This window comes from Leucoraja erinacea, chromosome 3 (genome assembly GCF_028641065.1).
Source record: "Leucoraja erinacea ecotype New England chromosome 3, Leri_hhj_1, whole genome shotgun sequence".
Taxonomy (NCBI): Eukaryota; Metazoa; Chordata; class Chondrichthyes; order Rajiformes; family Rajidae; genus Leucoraja; species Leucoraja erinaceus.
Genome location: NC_073379.1, coordinates 6,875,986 through 6,888,201, shown reverse-complemented (window position 1 = coordinate 6,888,201; position 12,216 = coordinate 6,875,986). Strand labels below are relative to the sequence as shown.

The window sequence follows — 12,216 nt, the reverse complement described above, 5'->3', positions numbered from 1 at the left end:
GGAGAGAGAGGGAGAGAAGAGAGAAGGGGGAAGAGTGTAGAGAGAAGGAGGGGAGGGGAGAGCAGAGCAGAGAAGAGAGTAGGGAAGGGGAGGGGAGGAGAGAGAGAAGAGAGAGGAGAGAGAAGAGAGCGGAGGGTAGAGCGGAGGGGAGAGAGAGAAGAGGGAGATAAGGGGAGAGCAGAGGGAAGGGGAGAGAGAGAGTAAGGGAGGGCAGAGAGAGGAAGAGGAGAGCAGAGATAGCAGAGAAGAGGAGGAGAGAGAGCAGAGGGAAGAGTAGGAGGGGAGAGAGAAGGAGAAGGGGAGAGAGAAGGGGAGGGGAGGAGGGAGAGAGAGAGGAGGAGGGAGAGAGAAGGGGAGAGGAGAGCAGAGAAGGAGAGAGAGGAGAGCAGAGAAGGAGAGAGGAGAGCAGAGAAGGAGAGAGGAGAGAAAGGGCGACCCCTTTCCAGCATCGCCCCAGATGTGCCCGGAGTGTGTGTGTAGCACCTGGGTACATGCACTCCCTTCACTTCCCTCCCCGCCGGGCTGCAGGCAGTGCAAGTGAGTAGGGGCTATTCATTCATACCGTGCGGACGGGCGGACGTCAAGGCATGGAGGGGAAACTGGAGGACCTGCCGGAGAAAGATGCCTCTGAGAGTTCGTCCGATACTCTGTCGGAGGGCGGGCAAGAAGAACTCGGCGCCGGGGAAGAAGACAGCGAGTGCTCGCAGAGGGGCAAAGGGAATGGCCCAGAGGGGAACAGCAGCGACGAGGAAACGCTGGACAGGGACGAGGAAAGTGAACGAGTAGGTAACATTTTAATCCCTGCTTTTTTAATTTATTTTGAATACATATTTCCCCCCTTGTATGATCAACACCATACGTGCTTGTAAATGATGCTGCCTTCACACCCAGCCAACACCCAGAGAGTTGTGAATCTGTGGAGTTATCTGCCACAGAAGGCCGTTTTCAATGGATTATTAGATTTAGCTCTTAGGGCTAAAGGGAATCAAGTGATATGGGGAGAAGGCAGGAACGGGGTACTAATTGTGGATGATCAGCCATGATCACATTGAATGGCAGTGCTGGCTCGAAGGGCCGAATGGCCTACTCCTGCACCTATTTTTCTATGTTCTATGATCTATGAAGGGCCGAATGGCCTCCTCCTGCACCTATTTTCTATGCCTTTTAGTTTTTCATTGGGTGTCATCAGTTGGTTTACAGAAGGTGACCCCAACTTTAGACAGGTGTGGGAAGGAACTGCAGATGCTGGTTTACACCGAAGATAGACACAAAATGCAGATGTCCCGCTGAGTTACTCCAGCGTTTCGGGTCCAACTCTAGTCTGAAGAAGGGTCTCGACCCCGAAACGCCACCCGTTCCTTCTCTCCAGAGATGCTGCCTGTCCCGCTGAGTTTAACTCCAGCATTTTGTGTCTCTCTTCGGTTTAAACCAGCACCTGCAGCTCCTTCCTGCGCCTTTAGATGCATTCGGCTGTGTATGCAGTGTGCTTTACTGGTGTTTGGTTTGGTTTGTACTAGTTGTTGGAAACAGTCAGGTGGGCGATAAGTTTGGAGACTAAACAAATGCACGGATTGCAGCACCGTCACATGATGCATGAAGAGAGTCTGCATTATCTTACCAAAAAAAAAGCAAAATAAAAGCCAGCAGATGCTGGAAATTTAAAATAAAAGCAAGACGCTGTAAATACTAAAGATGGAACATACACTTTGTACAGACACAAAGTGCTTGAGTTGTTCAAAATGTCGTGATGCAGCGTGACCCACTGTGTTTTACTCCAGCTATTTGTGTCTTTTTATTTGTAAATCAGTATGTCGAACAGTACAGCAAAGGAACAGGCCCTTCAGCCGACAGTCTAAATGGCATGGGATATGCAGAACAGCACAGAAACAGGCTCTTCTTGGTTCTTGGTTTCCTGGTTCTCCAAACTATTCCAACTGGAATTTAAACTGGAGGTGGTGAAGTGAGGGATGCATTGTCGGTGTTGAACATGATGCCAAATTAATCTAATCCCCTCTGCTTGCACATAATCCATTTCCTGTGCATCAATGTACCTATCCAAAAGCCTCTTAAACACCATGATCGTATTTGCCTCACCACCCATGGTAGCACATATCAGAGACCCACCCCTCTGTGTGTAAAAAGAAAAGTTTGCCCCACTCTTAGTCAGAGTGATATAGCCGGGGCCACAGTTTAAGAATAAGGAGTAAGCCATTTAGAACGGAGATGAGGAAACACCTTTTCACACAGAGAGTTGTTAGTCTGTGGAATTCTCTGCCTCAGAGGGCGGTGGAGGCCGGTTCTCTGGATACTTTCAAGAGAGCTAGATAGGGCTCTTAAAGATAGCGGTCAGGGGATATGAGGAGAAGGTAGGAACGGGGTACTGATTGTGGATGATCAGCCATGATCACATTGAATGATGGCTGGCTCGAAGGGCCAAATGACCTACTCCTGCACCTATTGTCTAACATGTTCCAGCTACACTAGTCCCACCTGCCTGCATTTGGTCCATATCGCTCCAAACCTGTCCTATGCATGTACCTGTCGCACTGCTTCTTAAATGTTCAGATAGTTCCAGCCTCAACTACCTCCTCTGGCAGTTTGTTCCATACACCCACCAGCCTTTGTGTGAAAATGTTAGCCCTCAGATTCATATTAAATCTTTTCCCCTTCACCTTAAACCTATGTCCTCTGGTCCTCGATTTACCTACTCTGGGCAAGAGATGTGCATCTCCCCAATTTATTCCTCTCATGATCTTATACACCTCTATAAGGTCACCCCTCATCCTTCTGCGCTCCAAGGAATAGAGTCCCAGCCTGCTGTCCAGATCCAGGGGCCGCAGTTTATGAATAAGGGGTAAGCCATTTAGAACGGAGATGGGTAAATACTTTTTCACACAAAAAGTTGTGAGTGTGGAATTCTCTGCCTCGGAGGGCAGTGGAAGCCGGTTCTCTGGATACTTTCAAGAGAGAGTTAGATAGAGCTCTTAAAGATAGCGGAGTCGGGGGATATGGGGAGAAGGCAGGAACGGGGTACTGATTGGGGATGAACACATTGAATGGCAGCGCTGGCTCAAAGGGCCGAATGGCCTCCTCCTGCACCTATTGTCTATTGTCAACCTCTGCCTACAGCTCAGACCTAGTCCTGGCAACATCCTCGTAATTGTTCTCCGCACCCTTTCCAGCTTGACGACATCTTTCCTGCTTACTCGGAAACCTCAACTCTTGTTTATCTTGCTCCCATGGATGTCTGATGATGACGTGATTAACATTTCCAGCGTTAATTATATTGGGGATATATTGGTTTTGGTTGACTGCCATATAGGTGCCAGTCCTTCACTTTCATGACTCAGATTAGAAGATTAAGTGGAGACAGACACAGAATGCTGGAGTAACTCAAGAGTCAAGAGTGTTTTATTGTCATGTGTCCAGATAGAACAATGAAATTCTTGCTTGTTACAGCACAACACAATATGTAAACATAGTACATAACGGGAGAAAAAAATAGTTCAGTGTGTGTGTGTACACATGCACACATACGCAATAAATAATATATAGTGCAATGATAATAATAATAATAGTCTATTGTAGTTCAGAGCTTATTTGTTGTTGTGTTTAATAGCCTGATTGATGTAGGGAAGAAGCTATTCCTGAACCTGGACGTGGTGAAATTTGATTTTGATTTGATTTAATTTATTGTCGTTGACTTCAATGAAGAGACACCAAAATTATTTTTCCCTTACAGTCATACAAAAAAATCAATTAATAAAAACACAAAACACAGAACACAGTAGTCCAGTGTGTAACCGGGGTGGTGTGGGTCCCTGATGATGCTGGTTGCCTTTTTGAGGCAGCGACTTTGATAAATCCCTTCGATGGTGGGGAGGTCAGAGCCGGTGATGGACTGGGCAGTGGTCACAACTTTTTGCAGCCTGAAGCAGAATCTCTGGAGAGAAGGAACGGGTGCCAGTTTGGATCGAGACCCTTTTTCAGACTGAGAGCCGGGGGAGAGGGAAATCGAGAGAATAGATAATTGTGAGCTAGGGGGAAGGTGACAACGAGGCATGCAATGTAAAATGTAATCAGGTAGACAGTAAGACTGGTCGGAGAACCAGGAGATTTAAGATTAAGTGCGCTGGACAATGGGGCCAGATACATTTTGCAAATTCAGCTGTCTTGGGACATTTTGGCTGGGCATTCTGAAGCGCTTCTGTTCTATGCAATGTGACCTTATCATCCCATCAATTCCAGACAATGAATGGCATTGTGAGATTGCATATGTGTAGGTTTACTCCGATTTGTTTTTACAATGCAATACTGAAAATCAAACACAAAGGTGATAAAGTTAAATGATTATGAGTGTTCCACCCAAACCTTTTGTAGCTTTTTCAGTGATCTATCGATTCTTGATGGCTAGTCTATTGACGGCTAATGACTCTTGACTCTATTGATGTTTCCTTTTTTGGATCTCAAGCTTTTTAGTTTAGAGATACAACGCAGAAACAGGCCCTTCGGCCCTCCGAGTCCGCGCCGACCAGCGATCCCCGCACATTAACACCACCCTACATACACACACACACACACACACACACACAAGGGACAATTTTACATTGATATCAAACTAATTAACCTACAAACCAGTACGTCTTTGGAGTGCGGGAGGAAATCTTGGAGTAAACCCGCGCAGATCACGGGGAGAATGTACAAACTCCCTGAGCAAAGGGCGCAAAAGTATTCAATATAGTTTGTGTCTATCGTCAGAGTGAACCAGCATCTGCAGTTCCTTCCTATACAAATAGTCCATCTGCTTGTGGCAGTTTGCAACTTGCAGCTTATCTTTGTCGCAGGTTAATTTTAAGCTGCAGTGACAGCGGATGCCATTCAATGTACTATTATTTTGACAGTAAGTTTTTGACTTGCCCTGTTATCTGCTATAACTTTCATAGTGTATGGTCTGGAACTGTTGTATTAATTTTCCTGCAGCAACTGAGGAGAAACTTGGGAAATTTGTGAGGAAAAGGAACAAATGTGGTCATTGAGATAACAAGAGCAAAAAGAGCAGGCAGAAAGCAAAAATGTGAAGCTGCTGCAAATAGCAGGCCTTCGTTAGACTGAGGAGTTTAGAGATAGAGCGGGAAAATAGGCCCATCACCCACTGAGTCCATGCCGACCAGTGATCATCATATGCTAAGTAAGTAAGTTTATTGGCCAAGTATTCACATACAAGGAATTTGCCTTGGTGCTCTGCCCACAAGTAACAACATGACATTCAGTGACAGTTACGAATGACTCCGAAAACACTAAGCATTAATAATAATAAAACATTAATGATAAAACACCATTGATCAAGCATGTGAACCAACAAAATACCAGATCAAAGGGAGACTACAGATTTTTGGCTGTTGAGTAGAGCAACTACTCGTGGATAAAAACTGTTTTTATGTCTGGCTGTGGCAGCTTTGACAATCCAGAGTCGTCTTCCAGAGGGAAGTGATTCAAAGAGTTTGTGGCCAGGGTGAGAGGGGTCAGAGATGATCTTGCCCGCTCGTTTCCTGGCCCTTGCACTGTACAGTTCATCAATGGAGGGAAGGTTGCAGCCAATAACCTACTAACACTATCCTACTCACACTGGAGATAATTTACAATTTTTACCGAAGCCAATTAACCTGCAAACCTGCACGTCTTTGGAGTGTGGGAGGAAACCGGAGCACCCGGGGAAAAATCCACATGGTCACAGGGAAAACGTACAAACTCCATACAGGCAGCACCCGTAGTCAGGATCGAACCCGTGTCACAGACGCTGTAAGGCAGCAACTCTACCGCAGCGCCACCGTGCCACCCTTCATGGTCAGATCAAGAACCCTGCACTTAAAACAACTGGGACTTGAAAATGGCACCAAACTGGTGACTGTGGGAACTGTCTCAGTGTACTACGGCTGTATACCTGTACGGTATCTGATGATTATCTAACATGTGTAGATGTTTCATTAAGTGCTTTTATGTCTACTAGTAGTAATGCCTACTATGTTCTGTTGTGCTGAAGCAGAGCAAGAATTTCATAGTCCTATCAGGGACACATGACAATAAACTCTCTTGAATCTTGAAATGTTTATGAATAGTGTTACTTTACTGAACTGTACACAAAAATGAATTTCACTGTGTCTCGGTACACGTGACCTTTAGCTTAGTTTAGAGATACAGTGCGGAAACAGGCCCTTCGGCCCACCAGGTCCGTGCCGACCAGTAATCCCCGCACATTAGCATGGTGGCGCAGCGGTAGAGTTGCTGCCTTGCATCGCCAGAGACCCGGGTTTGATCCTGACTAAGGGTTATGTCTGTAGGGAGTTTGTATGTTCTCCCCGTGACCCACGTGGGTTTGCTCCAGGCGCTCTGCTTCCCCCCCCCCCCCCCCCCCCCCCCCCACACCCAAAGACATAGAGGTTTGTAGGTTAATTGGCTCGGTAAAATTGTCCCGAGTGTGTGCAGGATGGTGTTATAGTGTGCGGGGATCGCTGGTCGGCACGGACTCGGTGGGCCGAAGGGCCCAGTTCTACCGCTGTATCTCTAAACTAAACTAAATAATGTACCATTGAACCATTCTTCTTCTTCTTGTGAATGAAACATAAACCAAAGGAATAGTTAGATCTCAAGCCGGGTGTTGAGCAGCCAGGTTGTTGTCTCTGCGTCAATGTCTGCCGGGCGCTGAGCTCCATTTGGTGGGTGGTAGAGCGGGCACCCAGTGATGACATGGTTGGCTGTCTGTTGTTCTGCTCTGCACTGATGGACACAGAGATAGAAACATGGGAACCATAAAAAATAGGTGCAGGAGTAGGCCATTCGGCCCTTCGAGTCTGCACCACCATTCAATATGATCATGGCTGATCATCCAACTCAGCATCCTGTACCTGCTTTCTCTCCATACCCCCTGATCCCTTTAGCCACAAAGGCCACATCTAACTCCCTCTTAAATATAGCCAATGAACTGGCCTCAACTACCTTCTGCGGCAGAGAATTCCACAGATTCACCACTCACAAAAATGGTTTTCTCACCTCTGTCCTAAAATACTTCCCCCTTATCCTTAAACTGTGACCCCTTGTTCTGGACTTCCCCAACATCGGGAACAATCTTCCTGCATCTAGCCTGTCCAACCCCTTAAAAATTTTGTAAGTTTCTATAAGATCCCTCCTCAATCTTCTAAAGTCTAGCGAGTACAAGATAAGTTATGGTAAGATGTGAAAAGGAGACATCAAAGGAGATGGTGTTTTAAGGAAAATTTGAACCATTAAATCGACACGATACTGCAGGAGCATGCTCAGTCTTGTTGCCTGTCTTGCTTTCTATCCACAATAGTAACTCCATTGTTTAACCAATTCATAATGGGGATGGGTGGTGCTATTGGAGAGGCACAGAGAGCTGGAGTATCAGCGGAGAGGCATTTGCTGTCTTTTAATTAGGTCAGTTAATTCCCACTCCGGCTTGATGTGCAGTCAGAGCAAGGAGCCTTGGTGGAGACGAAACCTGGAGCTCGTCCTTTGATCAGATTGCCAGACATGAGATGCAACCTGGCTATCGCAGGTTGTGAAATATTAAATATTTGCCCAGATGAGAGATTCAATGTTGTAACAGCTTTGAGCCTTAAATTATACCCACCGCTTGTTATCAGTTGTGCCAGTGATATCAACGGTTGTGTTCACTCCCTTGTCAATTATTGTCTGCCGCCATCATTTACAGTTTTGCTATTCCGTACACACCGTTGTCAGTTCTGTTTCTGTATTTCGTGTGCAGACCATTGCAGCACTGAAATAATTATTTCTGCATATGTGCTAGGCTGAGCTCTAGTCTTTTTGTGTGGGGAGGAACTGCAGGTGCTGTTTTACCCCCAAAGAAAGACACAAAATGCTGGAGTAACTCAGCGGGACGGGCAGCATCACTGGAGAAAAGAAATGGGTGACGTTTCGGGTCGGGTGATGTTCTTCAGACTGAGAGTCAGGGGAGAGGTAGAGACACAGAGATAAGGGACGGTAAGGTGTGAAAACGAGACATCAAAGCAGATGGTGTTTAAATGGAAAATTTATAATATCTCCTTTGATGTCTCATTTTCACACCCCCTTCCTTATCTCTGTCTCTCTCTCTCCCCTGATTCTCAGTCTGAAGAAGGGTCCTGACCAGAAATGTCACCTATTCCTTCTCTCCAGAGATGCTGCCTGTCCCGCTGAGTTACTCCAGCATTTTGTGTCTATTTCGAGTCTTTTTGCTCACCTTGCCCTTTTCGATGACCATTACACCTTTTCCTTAAAAAGACACACACACACACACACACCAGGGTGAGATACAAGAAATTGCAGATGCTGGTTTACAAATAAAAAAGACACAAAGTGCTGGAGTAACTCAGTGGGTCAGGCAGCATCTCTGGAGAACATGGATAGATGCCCTTTCAAGTCCATCTTCAGTCTGAAGAATAGACCCGACCTGAAACATCACCTACCCATGTTCTCCTGCGATGCTGCCTGACCTGCTGAGTTACTCCAGCACACTGTGTATTTTTTCTGAACCAGCATTTGCGGTTCCTTGTATCTCACCGTGGCGTGTCTTTTTACGGAAATGGTGTAAAGGTCACCCAAATACCTGTTTGATTATATTTGGTATTTCTGGCCACTCCGGAGTTCAAGAGCCCCGGCCGCAAGGGGCAAATTCGACCCACGGATCGGTGCAAAAGTCCCGATGAGGTTGAGATTGGCTGCCTCACCTGGCCTAGAAGCCATATTTTCGGGGGGGACTTCCGAGGGGGGGGGGGGGGATTTAAGCATGCTCATAATAATAATAATAATAATAATAATAATAATAATAATAATAATAATAATAATAATAATAATAATAATAATAATAATAATGGATGGGATTTATATAGCGCCTTTCTAGATACTCAAGGCGCTTTACATTGCATTATTCATTCACTCCTCAGTCACACTCGGAGGTGGTGAGCTACTTCTGTAGCCACAGCTGCCCTGGGGCAGACTGACGGAAGCGTGGCTGCTAATCTGCGCCTACGGCCCCTCCGACCACCACCAATCACTCACACACATTCACACACATTCACTCGCAGGCAAGGGTGGGTGAAGTGTCTTGCCCAAGGACACAACGACAGTATGCACTCCAAGCGGGATTCGAACCGGCTACCTTCCGGTCGCCAGCCGAACACTTAGCCCATTGCGCCATCTGTCATCAATGCTCATGTAATTTATTCCGGATTAAAGGCAGTAGTTGAGGCAGGGCCTATCCTGACATTTAAGAAACAGCTAGACAGGTACATGGATAGGACAGGTTTGGAGGGATGTGGGCCAAATGCAGGCAGGTGGGACTAGTGTAGCTGGGACATGTTGGCCGGTGTGGGCAAGTTGGACTGTAGGGCCTGTTTCCGCACTGTATGACTGTATGACTCTAAAGATACAACGTGGAAACAAGCCCTTCGGCCCACTGAGTCCGTACCAACCAGCGTTCCCCGCACATTAACACTACCTTGCACTGGGGACAGTTTTTACATTCACACCAAGACAATCGGCCTAGAAACCTGTACGTCTTTGAAGTACCTGCTCGTCTGGGAGGAAACTAAGAAAACCCACGCACGGGGAGAACGTACAAACTCTGTACAGACAGCGCCCATAGTCAGGATCGAACCCAGGTCTCTGACACTGTGAAGCAGCAAGTCTACCGCTGCGCCACCACGCTGCCCTCCAGCATTACTCCGTTATACATTTTTGTAACTATGTCTGATTAAAGGTAGTCCAAGATATGACTCAATGTTTATACCTTCACTGCATGATATTCCTTTGCCAAATCATTTGTTTTTCCATCATTCCAGTAGATATGTTTCTAAATAAATCTGATGGAAATTTATTATATACGTGATAATCTAGTGAAGGGAATTGAGATGCACGTCTTAACTCTGCACTCAGTTGGCTAGGTCCTCATGAGCATGTGGAGATGCAGAAAAGAAGAAAAGTGGCAAAATGCTGGAGTAACTCAGCAGAGACGGGCAGCATCTCTGGAGAGAAGGAATGGGGGCTTCTTCAGATCCGACCCGTGACACTTCGCTCTCTCCAGAGATGCCGACCCGTGACAGTTTGCTTTCTCCAGAGATGAGGCCTGCCCCGCTTAGTCCCCATTGCTTTTCTCCAGAGATGCTGCCTGTCCCGCTGAGTTACTCCAGCTTTTTGTGTCCATGGTCTGCAGATCCTTCCTGCACAAAGAAGAGAAGGCTGTGGTGGGGGAGGTGGAGGGAAGGCACGCACGCTGGTGGGATTTGGTGCTTCAGATTTGAAACTTGTCAGTGGAGAAACGCTGATATTCCATCCACATCTGTCTAGTGCAGCCGAGCTCCTTTCAAATGGTAATTAGTGCTTTTCCACCATTGATTCATTCTGTTTGATGTAACTCTCAACACATTTCAAGGTAATCCAACCTATAGGCACTCTATTCCTGATGATTATATTAATGTCATGTGGCACTTGAGTGAAATATCCCTATTAGCACCTCGGGATTTAGAGCGATGAATTCTATTTTGAGAGGAATTGTTTATGTCAGAGTTTCTCCCATTGTACAGAGTTGTCCATTTCTATATATCATTTATTATTTTCGAGCCTGTTCCTAACAAGATATTTTATTATTTTAAAAAAGAGACGCCGAGTGCTGGAGTAACTCAGCGGGTCAGGCAGCATCTCTGGAGAACATGGATAGGTGACGTTTCACAGAGTGCTGGAGTAACTCAGCGGGTCAGGCAGCTTTTTCTTTTTCCATGAGTAGTAGCTCTACTCAATAACCAAAAATCTTTTATTTAATTCACATGTTTAATCATTAATGTTTTATTATTAATGTTTAATGTTTTATGTGTCATTCCTAACTGTCACTGTATGTCCTTGTCACTTGCGGGCGGAGCACCAAGGCAAATTCCTTGTATGTAAATATACTTCGCCAATAAACGTATTCATTCATTCATTCTTCTTGTCACCCTTCGGTCTGAAGAAGGATCCCGACCGTAAATGTCACCTATCCACATTCTCCAGAGATGCTGCCAAACCCGCTGAGTTACTCCAGCACTCTGTGAAACGTCACCTATCCACGTTCTCAAGAGATGCTGCCTGACCCGCTGAGTTACTCCAGCACTTTGTATCCTTTCTGTACACCAGCATCTGCAGTTATTTGTTTCAACAAGATTTTGAAATAACCACAACCTCCCGGTTGCCAAACACTTTAACTCCCCTTCCCATTCCCACACTGACCTTTCTGTTCTAGGTCTCCCTCACTGTCAGAGTGAGGACACATGTAAACTGGAGGAACAGCACCTCATATTTTGCTTGGGCAGCTTAGATTCAGATTAAGATTCAATGTTAATTGTCATTGTCAGTGTACAGTACAGAGACAACGAAATGCATTTAGCATCTCCCTGGAAGAGCGACATAGCAAATGATTTGAATAAATAATAATAAGTGTCCGGGGGGGGGGTTGGTGATTGGCAGTCACCGAGGTACGTTGTTGTGTAGAGTGACAGCCGCCGGGAAGAAGCTGTTCCTCGACCTGCTGGTCCAGCAACGGAGAGGCCTGTAGCGCCTCCCGGATGGTAGGAGGTTAAACAGTCCATGGTTGGGGTGAGAGCAGTCCATGGCGATGCTGAGCGCCCTCCGCAGACAACGCTTGCTTTGGACAGACTCAATGGAGGGGAGCAAGGAACCGGTGATGCGTTGGGCAATTTTCACCACCCTCTGCAATGTCTTCCGGTCGGAGACAGAGCAGTTGCCATACCATACTGTGATGCAGTTGGTAAGGATGCTTACAACCCAGTGGTATGAATATTGATGTCTCTGATGTCAATGGACCCTTGCATCCCCTCTCTCTCCATCCCTCCCCCATCCTAGTCATTCTGCCAGTTCTGTTGTTCATATCCCTCTGTTATCACCCCTTCCACAGCCAACAATGGACCATTGTGGGCTCCACCTCTCCTTGGTCATTGGTGCCGGCATTAATTTCTTCCGAATGTTTTCGTACCTCGAGTATCCCTCTCCCCTGACTCTCAGTCTGAAGAAGGGTCTCGACCAAAAACGTGGCTTTTATCCAAAGATGTCGCCTGAGCCGCTGAGTTACTCCAGGATTTTGTGTCTATCTTCATTGAAATAACTTTACACTTGTGTAGGGTGCAGATGCTGGTTTAAACAAGAGTCAAGAGT

At 46.3% G+C, this 12,216-nt stretch overlaps 1 protein-coding gene across 4 annotated transcripts in view; it reads left to right on the top strand.

The window, feature by feature from the left end:
* Positions 1–386: 386 nt before the first annotated feature.
* Positions 387–12,216, top strand: part of LOC129695115 (microtubule-associated serine/threonine-protein kinase 4-like) — a 462,908-nt gene continuing 451,078 nt past the window's right edge. For all 4 annotated transcript variants that reach the window (XM_055631871.1, XM_055631863.1, XM_055631890.1 and 1 more), the window contains exon 1: positions 387–782. In XM_055631871.1, the coding sequence (XP_055487846.1) occupies positions 588–782 (195 nt within the window). In that variant the 5' untranslated portion in view covers positions 387–587. The remainder of the gene's footprint in view (positions 783–12,216) is intronic.